Source organism: Lepidothrix coronata, unplaced genomic scaffold (assembly GCF_001604755.1).
Source record: "Lepidothrix coronata isolate B3197 unplaced genomic scaffold, Lepidothrix_coronata-1.0 Scaffold33, whole genome shotgun sequence".
Classification (NCBI taxonomy): domain Eukaryota; kingdom Metazoa; phylum Chordata; class Aves; order Passeriformes; family Pipridae; genus Lepidothrix; species Lepidothrix coronata.
Genome location: NW_016690213.1, coordinates 1,948,755 through 1,966,816, shown reverse-complemented (window position 1 = coordinate 1,966,816; position 18,062 = coordinate 1,948,755). Strand labels below are relative to the sequence as shown.

Below are 18,062 nucleotides of genomic sequence, written 5' to 3'. Positions count from 1 at the left end.
AATAAATGCCATTAATATACACTTAGATGGATTCCATGTAGCTCTTGCATTATTTGAGACATTCTGAGTAGAAAGAAAAATGGATACCATAATAACATCTTAAGACCACAGAGGCACTTGATGAGACCAAAAAAAGAACCCAGGACCATGCACAAATGTAGAGACATACAGGCTGTGCCATCTGACTCCAGAGCCATGGAATGGTCCCTGGTCCTGTTTTTATTGAGCAATGTGGTTACCGCTTCTATATCACTATTATTTTTCTGTAAAAAAAAGGAAATTTCATTTCCTTACCTTGCAATATTATTGCGTGGATTGATATAATGAAGATGTAACAAAAGGAACTTGATTTCTCTCTGAAATTATTTAAAATATTCTATTATGCAACAAGTGATTAATCTCATTAAATAACTTAAAGGAGGGACAGACCCTAAACTACAGTGATATAATTCCAGTGGAGTGCTTTTCTCTGTTGGAGAGGCACATGGGCTGAAGTTGGAAGAATATCAAAGGTGAGGTTTGGGAGCAGGTTCAAATGAAACACAGACAAAGAATGACCTACCAAGGGCACAAGTGTGTGTAGAGGAGAGGGAATGGAGCACACAGATGATAACCAGCAACAAGGCCCAATGACTTTTGGAGAATTGGCAAAGAAAATAGTGGTGAAGAATACAGCTTTCACTTGGACCACCTTCTGGACTGAAAACAATTTTGGGAGCCAACAAGAACTGCCAAGGGAAAGTAATTGTATAGATTGAGATCAGCAGTGGAGGGGTTCCAGATGCGGGTAACATGTAGCTGGAAAGAATGAAAAATAAGTTTAATAGTGAAAAGGGACAAAAAAGGCAGAAAGTTAGAAAGCACCCTTCAGAGAGCTGTTACCTCACAGTTTTAACAATATTATAATGATGAATCCAGCACAGTAACTTGGTTTTTAGGATAAATTTTCTTTACGCTTTGCAGTAGGTTTGTGAATATTTTTCACATATCCTTTGAATTTTCTATTACATTTTTTTCCCAAAGGTACTTGTGTATCTACCTCTCTTAGAAAAGACATGAGTACTAGACGGTCATTTAATACATCTGAAATAAAACAGTTTTATTTTATTGTCTGCCTTAAGTTTTTTGAAAAGCAGAGAAATTAAGATGTATCTTTTTGGGGAAAACATTTAGTTAGCTGAAGTAAATTTATGCCTAAGTCAAAGTCACATCAAACAGAAATAAAAGTTTTAAAGCCGTATGACTAATACTTTACTGCCCCTTCATACAGTTCCATATATTACAAACCAAACTCATCCATTCCCCTACCAAACCAATCCTGCCCTGCAGGAATCATTTACTTATCTGTTCTTCTAGGGTTGGACCTATTTCTCTGTAGACAAGCTCCTCATCTAAATGTAAGTTTGCAGTATTCAAATCCTTTATTACCTTGGAGTATCAGTAGGATCAGAGGATAATTCAGGCTGGAAGGGAACTCAGGAAGTCAGAGTAGAATATATACGATTTTGGTTATTCCAATGAAAGAAGATGGGTCTTAAAGAGGAAGAAAGCAGGTTGATTGGCTTTAAAACAGCTTGTTTTACCTATTTGAGTGGCAAACTGACCTCAGATTCATTTGTTACCAAGTTTTCCTTTTTTTTTTTTAATAATTTCTGCCTGCAAAGTTCCCCATTGATGAGTATTTGTATTTCAGAAACCTTTGTGGAATTTTCTGCTAAATAACAGCCAGAGTGGAAGCTGGGCAATTCTGGGAATCACATGCTTAAGCTAGTAAATATAAAATGGTTTTAATGAATTAATTCAGTAGCTTTTTATTAATTACCTTAAAAATGTACATAAAGCCTTAGTACCTCATACAAATACTACTTTAACTTTGTGATTCTACAGCTCTTCTGCAGAATTCTTTATCTTGATGTAGTTGTACAAAGAAGCAATATTTAAAAGAACCAGGACTATACTTCCAGTTTACATATAGTGTGATGTTTTTCACTGAAAGAAGCCTTTCAATAAGGCAATAGAAATGTTAATTTAAAAAATGTATTTAAATAGGTTCTTGCATTTAACAGTGATTTTAACAATTCTGCAGGTTGCGTACATTTTTACTAAAAATGTTTCTGTAGATTCAGTAATGTCATTAATGCATCAATAGAATATTTGTGGTGGCATCAGAATAAATGACATATTCTGGTAGTTATTTTAAAAGTAAGAACAGAACATATGTTCAGAAACAGCATAAGGAACAGCTCTGCTAAGTCCAAAAATCAGAGTAGATCATATGTTGCTGTATAATTTTGAAATATTTGAAATAATTAAAAGGCATGCTAAAGCTTTTATCAGTAAAAAGAAACATGAAATTAGATTGATGCAAGCGCTTTGAACCCTTATAACTTTTTAAAATATTTTTACAATACTGTTTCTAGGGACTAAGTTCAGTGGGAAAGGGAAGTAATGAGTACTCCACAGGCTTGAGCTCTCAGCTATGCAGGAATATACGCACAATAAGTCACTGCAATTAGAAAGAAATAAAATGCAAATTATATACTTTGCATAAGCCTCCCAGTAGGAACGGTTAAGGATACCAGTTAATTCCAGAGAGACCCTAAGAGGTCTGGCTGCAGGTACAGCCTTATCCCGTTGCTAAGGGGACAGTGTTTGTCAAGCACTTTCTTTTGTTACTAGATACTGTCATCCTTCTCTACAGAGATCAGTTTCTCCTCCTTTACATGCAGAGCAGCTACACAGAAGTACTCTGTGCAATCCAGGAGTGGCGGCTTGAGCTAACCAGGTTACAGGTGGGAGGGCAGAGAAGCAAAGCAGAGGATCAGAGAGTGCACTAAAGGCAATTAGAGGGAAATGAAGAGTGAGAGCGAAGGACGCTGTTTCATGGCAACGGCAATGACTCTGACAAGGTTAGCCAAGAACAGCAACTGTGGGTAGATTTGGCCAGGGCTAGTCAATAAAACAGGACTGGCATACATGCTGTAAGTAACTAATGCTTACCATCTCACGAATCTGTTATCGTTTCCCCTTCCTTGGGAGGACAATTAACTCCTGTGCTGCCACCACCACCTATGTATACATCACTTTTACAAGCTACCTGGGCCACAGGGAAGTGAGTCTCTCCCACTCTCAAATTCTCAGTGCCAGCTGATGAGCAATCAGCTTTAAGACCACTCTGACAGAAAAACTTTTGTATCATTCAAGCAAGCTGAGATTAAAATATTTTAATAACAAACACTGTGACAGCTTTAACTCTGCCTCTGTGTATGCTGTGGTTTTACAGCTTGTTGCAGCTGAGTCTCTGTTCACACCATTTGCAGTCTCTCATCTCTATTAGATCAGGTTGTGAGAGCAAGGTCATTCATTTTGTGCTGGCGCAAACCAGACCAGTAGTCTCTGTTAGCGTCCAGGATCTTGTTCTTTCTAAAAATAGCCCTCCAGGAGAACTGGATGATATCTTTCCATCCCCTTTTAATATTTTAAGTATTAATAATGGAAATTGAATTTGATTTTGTTCCATGGTATTACCTTTGATGGCTTTTTGATGAAGAAGATTTTTTCCATTAAAAAAATAGACATGGCTTTCTGACTGGCTGTTTGTTCATACTTATGTATCTGCCTGTTTTCATATCACTTATATGCTATGGCTTCTCTAGTTATATGTTCACATAACTCTTCTATTAGAAGGCACGGTAATTCCCATCCACTTGTGTGCTGGGATATTCATATGGGATACTTGTCTTTGAAAGAGCACAGAGTTTCTTTGTTGTTAATTTGCATTAAAATGTTTTGGTATTTAACAGTAGCTGAACAGCTCATTTTTCATATTTTGCAAGACTTGTGAAGGCCATTTACTGGGCTTCAAGATTTTTAATCTGATTTCCCAAGCAAATGAGGCTTATGTGAACATGTTCTCTTTGTCAAATGCTTCTACCTGTGAAAGCTGAGAAAAGCCTCAGCTTCGACACGGCTGGTGGAGTTCATCAAGAACTCAGAAACAGTTAGGTTCCTTCTAGTTTTATGGAAACTAACTTCTGTGTAGAGGAAATGGAATGAAATTAGCGCTCACATTGAAGAAAAGGCCAGGAGAATTAAGCAATTACGACAATTCATCATTTATACCTTTTGTTTGGCAGGTTCTTGACTGTTCAAACAGCATGTGCAAAGCTCTGGAATAATTGCGACATGTCCTGTTATTGCTGGGGATGTAACAGAGGATATGGTGGGGATAAGCCTGGGATGTCCCACTGAGGAGGGATAGAGATAAATGGTAGAGAACTACATCTGCAGGGCACCCACTTCATTAGCTTATCTTCTCATGGAAAAACTGGCATGTCTGCATGGTTTGTGGATGAATTTGGCGAATGATTTTTTTGCACAGTTTTGGTTTATCATTTCTGTAGTTTGTGCGGGCACGTGCTAGTTGATTGGCACATTTTTTGGAATTGCAGTTAATAGTCCTGGCTGTATCTTCATGAGGTTTTTGTTTTGGAACAGTGAAAGGCAACAAAATAGAATAATGTTTACTTTGGTCACTTGAGCCAGTTAAGTTTTTTACAAGTGCACCAATAAGAGTCATTATGTCATTTATCCAGCTCTGAAGTTTGCATGTGACTTTTGGCTAACTGAACATCTGCTAGAATAATTAGATCTCAAAACCCACATTTTTATTTATGTTTTAAGTTTTTATTTCTGTAGCAGATGCATTACCCATGGATTAACAATGTGAAACCGAACAAAAGTCTTTGCTTTTTGATTTAGCTCACAGGACCTTTTCCAACTGTATCCCAGTTGGAAATCCGACCTTGTGGAGTCCCATATTTGGCAGAAGGAAGGTGCTGCTGGAAACACTATTTTCCAGTTTCTTAATCATTTATTCATGAATTCGAAGTTACACACTGAGTATTATTTGGGCAAATCATTTGCTTCAAGAGTCAGGTTTATGATTCTTTTCCAAAAAGTGGAGACTTGAGGGTATCTGGTATGTCACTCTCACCATGTGTAGCTATGCAATTTCTGCCAGAGGGCTCAGGCTGTCTTTCCTAGCTTTCGAAAACTATAAGAAGCTAAGTAAGAGTCACAGGTTATTTACTTAGTGCCAACAACTTGATAATGCAAACCTTAATACTGAAAGGTCAGGTGTTTAATGTCCCAATAAAGAACACTTTGCATGCAGAACTAATCTGATTGCAAATCTGACTGGCAGTGTTCACAAAATTGCTGCCAAAAATTCTTACGGGAAGTTGTAAACTGATATCCCAAATCAATTAGGGCACAGCACTGTATTAAAATTCTTAGCCATCTTTTCATCGGCTGGAGCAGTAATATCTTTGGGAGATCCTTCTTGAAGATGTTTCAGAGGTTGTGTTTTAACTTCAACATTATGGGTTAGAGATTTTGAGTTTGTCTCTTCACTTCGACATTGCCACACCAATTTTTTTGCATTCCCATAAATGAACCACAAGGATAGAATACCCTGGAGCTGCATATCCCTGTGCTTCTTGCTGGGACTTCCGTAAGTCTCCTGGTTAGAAAAACAGAATTTCAGTTTTGTGGGAGTTTTGATATCTTCTTTCAAAACCTGTTTTTATTCCAGATTGAAACACAACCAGAGAAAAGATGCGCACACACACACACACAGAGGGAGGTGCAGGTACATGTGCACACACAGCTCTGGAGCACCCTATTAAGTGACATTTCAACAAAAGAGTGAGTTTTCTAGTTGAAAGATTTTATATTGATAAAATCAAGATGGTTCATTTTAATGTCAATATTATGTTAAAATATAATAAAGTAAAAAGTCTTGTGATTAAAAGTTTTTTTTTTCCTGAAATGCAAGGCATTGCATATTTTGCCTTCCTCCCCAGTGGCATTTCAGTGAAATGACTGGCAACATTCCACTGGAAAATTTACGTCCAGCTGTTGGAAATTTTCTTCCACTCTTTGTTCAATTGTGAACTGACTTTGTTCACATCACGACAACTATAGATAGCTTATCCGTCTGGCGTCTTAATTAGAAGATTACTAATCTAGGGCTTCAACCTTTCTGGTTACTGATAGCCTGTGTTTCTTAACCCTTCAGTTGATCTTTTCATTCATACAAGCTATGGTTTTCACATATTCTAAGTCTTAATGAAGCACAGACTTTTTAATCCTATCTGGTTTAGTACTAGGATTATGGCTAAAGTGGAAGACAAAATTCAAAAGGTTGGGTGAGGATTATGCCTTAAATGGGCAAAGAATCAGCTTCTAACAAGGATCAGATAATTTAGAATTCTGAGGTAATTGCACATAAAATATTTGCTCACTTTAAGAAAAATCAGTGCAGAATTCTACTCAGAAAAAGCAAATATTTTAGTATAATGAACACACACATGCTACATGTATATAGACAATGGTACTACGTTAAACAGACTTGGTGTTATAATTTAATTATCACATATGCTACGTATCATAAATGCATTGGTTTGGAGGGGACCTTAGAGATCATGTAGTTCCAACCCTCCTGCCATGGGCAGGGATGCCATTCCCTATATCAGGTTTCTCAGCTATATATATTTGTATGCTAATAAACATACAAATATACTTTATCTCATACATATACGTACATAATATTCTATTGCTGTACTTGTTTTCCTAGTAACTGAGACCTTCATGTTCTTTAATGTATTTTTCTTCCTATGACACTCATCCATAAGTTTCTAGCAGCTTTTAGTTTTAATTGCCAAAGTGGCTTCATATCAGTGCAGCAGGAGAAGTTTCTCCTGTGTTTGTTGAAAAGTTTAGGCCTTATGGGAAAAAAATTATCCTGTATGTGTCAGTTACTTGTCTTGCTGTTGGCAAATTTGTTGTCACATTAGGTGATAGTTCTTCCCTTTGGCAGGAAAATCTTGATAATATGTGAATTGTTTATACATTACAGATTTATCACCATTACTTAAGGTCTGGTGTTGAGCTGTAGTCATGGTTTTGTCCAGCTGTGCTTTTCTGCAAAGGGCAGACTTGTGGGATCACACGTTAAATGCTTCCAGCAGAATGCATTGACCATTGGATTCAGTAGAAAGCCTCTGACACATCCAAACTGACCAGTTGCACTCCTTTTATGCAGGGAATGGATGAAGCTATAGCTTATACTGTTGCAATTACACCATAGGAACAAAGTAAAAATAGTTGAATTTTGTAAGTTTGTTCAAGATTTGTCCTTCCTGGTAACACTGAAAAAAAATGAGACCCTTATGGTGGTGGGCAGGAGTATCTGCTGTTTGAATACAGCTTAGAAATTTTAAACATGTACTTGTGAAAAGCACAAATAGAACTGATTTCATTCAGCATAGCTCTGAAAAGTCGTGTTTTGGTTCCTTACACATACTTTTCACACCATCTCTTTGTTGATGTGGAATCATGTTTGTTTCGCTGTGTCCTGAAACTGGTTTTCCAAATGGAGCACATCATTACTTTGGAAGAAATTATGCGTTTCTTTTGCATTTTGAAAACCAAAAGCTTGGACTAAGAATTCCAGTTGCAGTGTCACTAACTCTCAAACATATATTCATTCTTCAATTCTTCACCCTCAAAAACAGTTTGTCCAATGATACAAAGTTCTGCATTCCATTATGTTAATTGCATACATGAATCACAGAAATGTGATGATATGTGAGGCAGTCCAAAAATTTCAGATGACTTTTTAAACATCTAACGAACTGCATGCTGGATTCTGTATGGGTGGATGTCTGTGCCCTGGGAAGTTTTGCTGACATCTAACTGGTAGTTCTTTCATATGAGGATGCTGCCAAAAGCAGGGGGAGAAATAAAAAAAAGCAGTAGAGGAGAATAACAACTCCAGCTTGATCCCACAGGAATCTTCATACCTGTGCTCAATGCAATAATTTCATCAGAAAGATGGCCATTAGCACAAATTGTACAGAAAACTTCAGGGTTGGAACACTTTCTAGGAATGAATAGAAAATCATCAGGGTATCTGAGGTAAATGTCAGTGCTGGTACAGAGAAATATATTTGCCATTAAGCTCTGCTGACATTTTCTCTTCTAAGATCCTTTTTACAGTTGGTTTTGGTCTGGACAAATGTCTGTCATTTGGGACTTGTGTTTTCCAAGATGGTGATTTTGCTCAAACCGATTTTGCTTTTAAATGCCCCACTTTTAAGTTTTCTTTTCCTAACTGAGGTGAAGAACAAAATTGAGAAAACACATTGATTTTTTCATATGACAAAACATTTCTGAAGGCTGCTAGGCTGAAGGAGATTAATGCTTCCAGGATTTGAATGGTGACTTAACACTAGGCAGAAAGATGACATTGGGACCAAAGACATTCCTTCTTACCATGTTGTGAAAATTTTCCTGTGTTTGGCCAGCTCATACGTGTCTGAAAAACCTGTTTGCATGTACTAACATGTTTCTTTATAGCTCCAAATGCTAGTGAGACTTTCTGACCCAGTAACAGAGTTTTATACACAACCTACATCCCATAAAAGATTACAATATAAAGTCCATAATATAAGCTATCTGCTTGGCTGTTTTCTCTGTTAGTCACAGGAGCCATGTATAGCCTGGCTCAGATGTCCTTCTGGATCCCAAGATCCTTGTGGTAAATGCTGCAGGGCCTTGTGAAACCCTGTCCTCTTTGCTCACTGTGATGGTCCTTTTGAATGGAGCCTCTGGCAAGGAGAAGAGCACAGCAGAAGGAAGTCCTGTGTGGGACAACAAATGCAGACCCTCAGGGAAAGAGAGGATGGTACAAGTTCAAGACAGCTGAGGAAAAGTCATGGAAGGAAGAGGAAGGACCTGTGGCAGGTAGGACAGAGGAAGAAGTAGCACCAGAGGCTTCAGCAACTCCTGTTGACCTGCTCCAACAGCTCCACATCCTTCTCATGTTGGGGGCCCCAGAGCTGGACACTGTATTCTAGGTGGGTTCTCATGAGAGCAGAGTAGAGGGGGAGAATCCCCTCCTTTGACCTGTTGGCCACACTCCTTTGGGTGCAGCCCAGGATACAGTTGGCTTTCTGGGCTGCAAGTTCACCTTGCCAGGTCATGTCCATCTTTTTGTCAACCAAGCAAGTCCTTGTGAATGTGGCTCCACATGAGAGTGTTCTCGCAGTTTTATGCCCCCAAAAACTATAGGAAATTGAGACTACAGTTACATAACGTTATGGTTTAGAAACAGAAGACCCAACCATGCTCAAATGTCATCTTCCTGGTGCACCAAGTCAGTCAGAGGTGTGATGGGAGGAATAAAGAGTCTGTCACCACGCTGCTATGTATTACAGGAGATCTGGAGCATGTGAAGGTTGCATGTGTAATTTCAATGCTGCTATTTCAGTGATTTTACTTAGCAAGACTTTTTTCAATGTTTTTACAGGGTTGTACAGGCCCTCGGTGTGGCCAAATATATGTGCACACAGGGAAGCCACATGCATGTCACTGCAGGTGCTGGGGGAGCGACATTCTGGGCTCGTTGATGGAAGCATTGGTGCAGCCTCACATTCAATATTGTGTGCACTTTTGGGCACCACAATGTAAGAAAGATATTAAACTATTGGAGAGTGTCCAAAGGAGGGCAACAAAGACGGTGAAGGGCCTTGAGGGGAAACCATAGGAGAGGTGGCTGAGGTCACTTGGTCTGTTCAGCCTGGAGGAGAGGAGACTGAGGGGAAACCTCATTGCAGTCTACAACTTCCTCACAAGGAGAAGAGGAGGGGCAGGCACTGATCTCTGTGGTGAGCAGTGACAGGACTCGAGGGAATGGCCTGAAGCTGTGTCAGGGGAGGTTTAGGTTGGATATTAGGAAAAGGTTCTTCACCCAGAGTGTGGTTGGGCACTGTAACAGGCTGCTCAGGCAAGTGGTCAGAGCTTCAAGCCTGACAAGAGTTCAAGAAGCGTTTGGACAGCGCTCTCAGGCACATGGTGTGGCTCTTGACGCTGTCCTGCGCAGGGTCAGGGGTTGGACTCGATGTGGGTTGTGGGTTCCTTCCAACTCAGGACAGCCTGAGTGATTCTGAGAAGCATGGCTTGGCTGACGCTAGTGCCCCCGGAGCCTTGGCTTCTGTTCTAGCCAATCGCTTTTGGAAAGGAAACCCACGGAACAGAACGGCGGGAAGCGCCGGGAGCTTCCCTTGACGGACAGCGGCGTTTCCGCCCCGCAGCCGTGAGGCGCCCGGGACTCCCCTCACCGGGGCCAGGCGGGGCCGGACGGCGGCGGCGGGAGCGGTGACGCGCCGGGCGCGCTCCGGAGGCCGCCCAGCCCCGCCCCGCTCACCTCCCCGGCCCGCCCCGCCCCTCCCGCCGCTCCTGCCCCTCCCGCCGCTCCCGCCTGGCATCCGCGGCGCCCGGCAGCGCCTCTCCTGCGTGCGCTCCCTCCGCTTGGTACGGCCCACCCCGCCGGGGATCATGGCGATTGATGGTAAGTAGGCCAATAACGGGCTCCTCTCTCTCGCCCCGAACCGCTCCCCTCCCCCAGCCCCCTCCTCTCCCTCTCCTCCCCCGGGCACGGGCAGGGGGGCGGCTCCGGGGGGAGGGAGGGCTCCCACCGCGGCGGGAGGTGGGGGCGCACCGAAGCGAGTGGTCCCCCAGCCGGGGAGGGCGGCGGGGGGCGCCTCCTCTGCTCCCCGTCCCCCTCGGCCCGGCTGCGGGGGGTACAGTGCCGGGGCTGTTTGATGGTGGGGGAGAGGTGAGTGTGGTGTTCCCTCCTCCCGTCTCCGCGCCCAGGAGCCGGGCAGGGGTAAATAAATCCTCGGCACGGTGGCCGGCATCCTTCCTCCTCCTCCTCTTCCTCCTCCTCCGCCGCCTCCTGCCCCGGGGATGCCGGGCGTGCGAGGACCCGAGGAGGACGAAGCCGTCCATCCCCCCGTGCCTTGAGCCGCCCTTGCTCTGTCGGGGAGGCGGGGGCGGGCGGTGCAACCCCCGCGGCCGGGGCTTTGCCGCCCCTGCCCGCCGCTGGGTCCCAGACCCGCGCCCGGGATGAAAATGTGGGTGCTGGAGGTGCGCCGCCCTTTCCACCCTCCCCGCAGGGACTTTGCCAACTGCTTTAAAACTCGTTGGCCCTCTCCTGGCCCCTGAGTCTCTGAAAACTGAGTCCCCAGGCGAGGGATGCTCCCGGCTCTCCGCCGGTTGCTGGGAGCTAACAGGCTGCACAGGAGCCTGGTGTCCGCAGATCTTTCTAGTCATCACTTAGAAACAACAACAAAGGAGCGAGATGTTCGAGACACTTGTTGGGTTTGTTTGGAGATGATCATCCTCAAAGGCAAGACTTCTGAGCTTTGCTCTGAAACCTCTCCTCTCGATTCTGAGAGTAATTTTACACCTCGATAAAAATCCTTTTAAAAAACAATAAATCCCAGAACTTTATTTCCAGCCAGAGAAGATCCTAAGGTATGCAGCTTCCCCGACTGAGGTGTTTCTTTCTGAAAACGTCTGTTGTTATAACTTAAAGAATCTAGGAAAACAGTGAGGGAGGGGAAAAAACAAACTGTTCTCATTTGTTTCGCATGTGGGATGCTCCTCTGCTGTCACTTTCCCTGGATTAGTAATTCAGGCCTCTGTAAAGAGAAGTTGCACTGCGCAAGCAGAGCTGCATGTTCACCCTGTCTTGGAAGCTGTGCACACCAGGAGTCTGAGCTGGCCAGCTTTAAGTTGGCCGGGTTCTTTTCTGCTGAAAAGTCCTCTTAATGTTATCAAGAAGATAGCAAAAAATTTCTGCTGGGTCTGGACTTTTTACATAATTCGAGCTCAGAAAGAAAAAAATTATCAGTCCTTCAAAATCTGTCTCTGTTTTCAATTTAAGCAGCATTATCCCAGAAATCTGTGGGAATCTGTTAGATCCGAAAATATTCACGCTATGTGAAATTCATGTGTAATATTTTCAGAGGATTTAGGGTATTACTTCTTAAAAGTTAAAGCAAATAATCGTGGATGAATAAAGCAATCTAGCCTTTGAAAAGAATGCAACACTTCTCATTATGGCCAGACTTTAGAAATAGCCCAACTCTTGTAGATACTTATATGAAATATTCAAAATGGGGCTTAGGCTCTTGAGAAAATTGGGTGCATAGTTTACAGTTAAATGCAGAGGCAGAATAAAGAAAAAAATCCAATCACGAAAGTGGTCTGCTGGGTTTTGATTTAGTACTCTTCCTGAAGACAGAAAATGCAATGTATTTTTCTGCTGTAGTCTGTAGCAGGCATGCATCCTCCTCTTTGTTTTCGGCTGAATAGCTGACTATATTGATGTTCTCTCCCTCCTGTTTGTGCAACAGTACCTTGCCTTGGCTGTACTGTTTAGCAGTACTGTGTTCTGACCAGCAGTGCTAAAAAATATGAGTTTGATTTGGTTGAATACTAACTCTTGAAGTTGGCATCAAACCATGGGATTTCTAGTCTAAACTGTCAAAATACAGAATTTGCATTGTGTCCAAGCAAATTTGTAAATGTATTTAAGTAAACAGAGAAAATACTTTGCTCAGTTTTAAAGACACGGCATTTGGACAGATTCTTTAATTTTTTTTTTTTTTTTGGTAGAGGCACAGGAAATAAGCAAGATTGAAGACTTCTGTTTGAAGAATTAATATAAAATAGTTCAAAACCCCTTCAATGCAGGACATAGATGTGAAGAGTGCACAAAATTAAAAGAGCTCAAGTTAAAATAGAATTTGTTAGCTGCTTTTGGCTGTTCTCAAAAATCTCTAAGTACCATATCCTGTGTCACTTTGTCAGTATACCAGCTGACAGTTAACTCCAAAGTTTTTATAAAAGTGAGGCTTTTTGTATCAAATGTTACTGAGAACCACGGAGCCACTGGCCATGGCCAGTGGCCATTACCCTTTTGGTCAGTGTCAATGCTTTGTTACAATCACTATTAAGAGATTTCTAAAAGATGAGTATTCTTCATGTGATCATGGTTCAAAGCCCTCATCTAGTGATTGCAGGAACAATTACATCTTTTTCTTTAGAAAGTTAATGTCATGTTAAAACATGTTCCTTTTGTATTTCTTTATAAAGACATCAGATTACAGTTTGCATAGGTCAGGCAGTCTCAGATTTATGAGGAAACAACAAAGAACAACCCAATTGGAAAAGTTTTGGCACAAATGAGATTAAAGGATTGTATTTGCAGTTGTTATTTCTGTGTAGCTGTCTCCCAAAACAAAATTAGTATTAGCTAGGAGCTCTGTTTTATCATGCAAGGTAATTTATTGCTTAACTTTTCCACTTTTTCACAGGGAAAGATTAAATTAATAAGTAGAGTATCAGAACAGGAAGGTGACAAATATGGTAGAGAGTAAGACCAAACTGAAAGCAGTAGTATGACCAGACTGGTAGGCAGTCTGAGGTTAAAATGCTCCCACCTACAGCTGCCCAGTCCTGGAGTCTTGTGGCAGTTTGCTGGGACTGGGGAGAAGGTTGAGGAGTCACTTCTGAGAATCCTTCAGCATCACTGTGGCAATGATCCTTATGGCAGCATTAACTTGATTTCTCTATACTGCTTTTCCTCTTTTGAGCAATAGCAATGGTTTGGCATCTTAAGAGAGGTCTGTTGAATTGAGGTCTAGGTGAGGAGCTAGCAATGAAAACCACACTGCATTGCATGGAGGAGGGAAAGGAAATGTAAAAGGTTGCAGGTGGGATACTTTATAACCTAAGGCAGAATTGCATCTCTTGCGTAGCCTCTTGAATCTACTTTTACCAGATTTTTGGGCTGCACTTGAACATGCTCTAATGTAGTACAGGCTATACAAAAGTTTATGTTGCTGAAGGAGGGGAATACATCTGGAGATTAATCTTTTCAGAACAAGTTAATTATTTTCAAATTTAAACTCTTTCCTATGGTTTACATTGTAAGGAGTTTAGTGTTAAGAACTGAGAAGCTGTATTAAAGAGAATAATGAGCCAGCCAGATAAGAGGAATCTAGTAGAGAAGAAAGAATTACACCTTGTTGCTGTCATCTAATAAGTTACTGGTAGTGAGACTAATGAACATGGCTTCCCATATTTTTCCCCTGTGATCCTTTCAGTTTAACACTTCTTCCTGATGTAGAGGCCAAGGTCCTTGCCATGTGTCTAGGCTTTTGATCATTTTGTTCTTGCATCTCCTGAGCGTCTCTTAAGTGTCCTGATCTCTTTGATGCTTCTGAAAAAATTGTCCCCTTCTCTTTCCTCATCTGCCAGCTGTTTGGTTTGGAGGAGGCATCTGCAGCTCTGTGTGCTGTGCAGGGATTTTTTTGGCCAGTGGGCTGTCCTCATGTGTAATGGGGTCTGTGTTTGTGTTGTATTTGACTGGTAATGTTTATAAAACAGTGAATACTAAATGTATGAAGTTCTTAAAACTTTCTGTCAATTTTGTCTTAAATTAGCCAGCGAATCTAAGACAAAATAATAAACAATAGAAGGATGGGGCAGGAAGCGAGCCGATTAATTATATAACCCTCATTTCCTTGGGAAACAAAGATAAAAATTACTGAATGAACCTACTTTTTGTTTATGTATACAAAAAGAGAGGGGATTTAAAACACTGCTTCCTATAGGTTACGTGAAAACTATGCCTAGTTGTAAATTTCCAGAATCCAGAAAAGGAAACAACGGAACAATTAGCTGCTTACAGTTAGGTGGGAGTATCATAAGTGGCTTGTAGGTTGAGTCTGGCTTGGGGAACAGTTTTATCTTGACTTCCTAGTTACCTGGGATATTGAGGTATCACTGCAGCATGTACTAGAAGGGTGTAAGATGACATGGAGATCCTCGAGCTAGTGCTGGTCTGAATTGGCAGTAGTGCTTCCAAATCCAAGCTGGTGCAGCCAGGACAGGGGTTGAGCAGCAGCATCAGTATTAAATAAAGCCTAAACATAAGAGGACATATTTTGTGCTTAGGCCCACTTTTAAACACATTTGCTTATTGTGGAGTGGATCATATGTCAGGGTATCAGATTTGATCAGCCACGGAGAATCGGTTTAATGCTGCCTTGTGCTTGTTCACTGTCTGTAGTGGAAACTATTCAGTGAATGCCTGGTATTGTCATTGTAAGGATGATTCTCTGCATTATTTGCTGATGACAGTAAAACCTTGTGCCATATGCAAAATCACCAGTTTCCTGGTTGGATTTGTCTTACACCATCATCGCTGTAGTGTTGAATCTGTTGAAATAAGGAAAGCCATTAGGTCTCTGTCACCTTTCAGATTATAGAGGGGGCTATCTTTTTTTTTTAAAAAAAGACATCTACCCTCTAATGCTCTACAGACTTCTTTTTGATAAGTTCCCTGTGGGCTGAGATGTAACTATCATAGTTAATATAAGAACAGGTGATGTGTTCAGGGTGAAATTCTTCTTGAATTCTGTTCATTTTTAGTGCTTAGCACTTTTGCAAATTGGAACTCTTGACGTTCAAGATGGGTGTGCAGGAAAGCAAACACACAGCCACTACTTGATTAAAGATGTTGGCTTATATTGCTGCTCATCAAAATACAGGAGATCTCTAAGAGAAGAAGGAGTCTTGCTGTCTTCTGGAGAACTTTCAGCTGGTTTAACTATTAGGTCATATTTTCTCTTCAACCTAATTCAATTATAATTCTTCCAGCTTTTGTAATGAATAATGCAAGGGATTATTCACAGCTGATACAAATTTTTTCCTGAATATTGTCAGGTTTTGAACTGCATAAGGCCAAGGGCCTATGTTGTATGTAAAAGTTGAAATGGATTTCAAGTCATCAGTTAATCCTTGCACCTCCTGATTTTTGCATATTTAACTCTTGGAGGTGTTAGGTGTTTTCTGATTTCTGAGTAATTCTGTCTCTAGAGTGAGAGGGGGAAACTTTGGGAGGATTTTGAAAGTTAATTTTAAGACAGCAAATGAGTGTTGAGTTTGTGAACTAATAGGTTGCATTCTGTAGAGAAGCATAGTCTTCAGTGTGAAAAGGGGTAGGTTCAGTATGGCTGACACAAGCAGTTTTCCTACTAATTGGAATATTTTTAAATACAAATTCTTTGTAGTAATTTCCGTTTGTATCACAAACTTACTGCATTGTGTGAAATGTGAGAAGTCCAGTTACTGGTACTATTTCTGTGAGTATATTTTTCTCCATAGACCATAGGATCATTTTAAAAATAGAAATATTTCTCAGCTTACTTTCTGCTTTGAAACTCTGCTCTAGAGTAGTGATTAGTGGGGGTAACTAAAAAATGCAAGAATTAGCTAAAAGTTGTGCTAATTTTTCATCCTTTTTCTGCTATCAACTTTTTTGTTGACATCTTCCTTTTTATTTCCAGAACATTTGATAACAGTGTACATTGCTTGGCAATGCATATTTAATAATTTTGGCATTTGCAATGAAGTTCCTTTTGTAGCTTTCAGTTCTTTTAAAAAAAAATTTAAAGGTTTTATATTAGGTCATCAGATTTGAACCATTTATACTGGATGGATGTTTCTGTGTGAGTTAGATTTACTGTATTTCTTTATTTCCATCAGTAAGACTTAGCTGAAGAAGTACTTGACTGAGAGCTGGGTAAAATAAAGAACTTTTTTGGTTTTTATAAGTGCTAATTCTATTTCAGTTGTCAGAAGAGGAGGGAAAGAAAAGTGTGTGGTCATTCTGGGTAGGAAGGAAGGTGAGATAATACTATTTTCATGATGGGAGAGAAAGTCCCAAATAACCTCTTTATTTTATTACTTGGTGAGCTTAGAAAATCCATGCTGTCTCCAGAAACGGCTATGCTAGTCTTGATTAATTGTCATTGATTGCTAATTCATTGATCAGTGCCATTGGTTCTGTTGATTACAAATATAATTCAGAAGTAAATATCTTCCATGAGAAAACTGGTTTAATGTTTGTCAATACTTTTATGGTTGCGTAACAGCAAACAAAATATTCTTGGGAAAGGTAGATGACCTTATCCTTAGGGTAAGAAATTACTGGACAGTGATCATTTTAAATGGTGCTAGTAAAGAAGACAGTCTTCACCATAGGAGTTTTCATTTTAAAACCAGAACATTGATTTCTGACTTTTACTCTTGAAAACTTCTGGTCTTGAACATGTCTGCTGCTAATTTAATCTGATACTTATTTCTCTTATTAGTGAGTTAGACTGTGAATAATTGTCTTTATTCTAGAGTCTTAGTCTATTAAGTCATTCCTCATATGAAAACCATTTGTGTTTTAACTGTTTTCACTGACCTTTTTTTTTTTTTTTTGCATTTCTTTGTGTGTTCTGTGGTTCCATTTTATTCTTTGAGGTGGAAGGACCAAGAGGAGACCAAAACCGCATAAAACATACAAGATGCGGGCATATAAATCAGTATATAAAATAGCAAATTTTATTTTTTTTTAACTTGCTCTCTCCTTATAAACTCAGACATTGTTTGCTTTTTAGTTTGCTTTTTGACTAGTTCTAAGCATTCAACTTTAAACATTTCATTTTTTACATAACCAATATTATTTGTAGACTAAAATTGTGAAAAGGTTGCAGAGGTGATTTTACACCACGAGCAAGGATAGGCTAATAAATATATGTAACCTTTTTAGGACAAACACCATACTGATGCCAGCTGTAGAGTTGCTGTTCTTTCAAAGTCTTTTCAACTTTATTTTCCATTGCTGTTAGCTGTCTGTTCATCTAAAACCAGATTCTTCCTTAAATTCAGTTTATGGTATGAGACAGTTTCTCAAGGAGTAGATTTGTTGATGTATGTAACCCAGAACACTTCCATTACGGTTGTCTCTTTTGATAAATTTGTAGTATGTTACATGAAACAGCTTAGCATAAGAATGGGTTTTCTGAGTATCTTGTATTCACAGCAGAAGCATTAGTATTTCCACATGCTTCAGACACGGTAACATTAATGGTGTTAGGCTTTATTCACTTGTATCCCATTTTACGTTTCTGCGCTGTAACACTTCTATTTCATGCATTTGCTGCACAGCCTTGTTGTTTCTTTCTCATTTGACAGTCCTGCACACCCAAGCCTTACCTGTGAGTTGTAGTTTTAACTGTGACCGTGTCTGACGAGGGGTCCCAGAGCAGGAGGGAAGGAGCTCTGCTGAAATGCACGTCCCTTGCCAT

At 40.4% G+C, this 18,062-nt stretch overlaps 1 protein-coding gene across 8 annotated transcripts in view; it reads left to right on the top strand.

The window, feature by feature from the left end:
• SYT14 (synaptotagmin 14) overlaps positions 1 to 18,062 on the top strand; it is a 124,687-nt gene that overhangs the window by 22,712 nt on the left and 83,913 nt on the right. For 3 of the 8 annotated variants that reach the window (XM_017811719.1, XM_017811718.1, XM_017811716.1), the window contains exon 1: positions 10,358 to 10,417. The exons of 3 other annotated variants lie outside the window; for them this stretch is intronic. Coding sequence is in view for 2 of the 5 variants with exons in the window: in XM_017811724.1 (XP_017667213.1) it covers positions 10,405 to 10,417 (13 nt within the window). In the remaining 3 variants the exon portion in view is untranslated. Of the gene's footprint in view, positions 1 to 10,329; positions 10,418 to 18,062 lie in introns of those variants that run through there. 2 more of the 8 variants (XM_017811724.1, XM_017811721.1) reach the window with 1 other exon arrangement.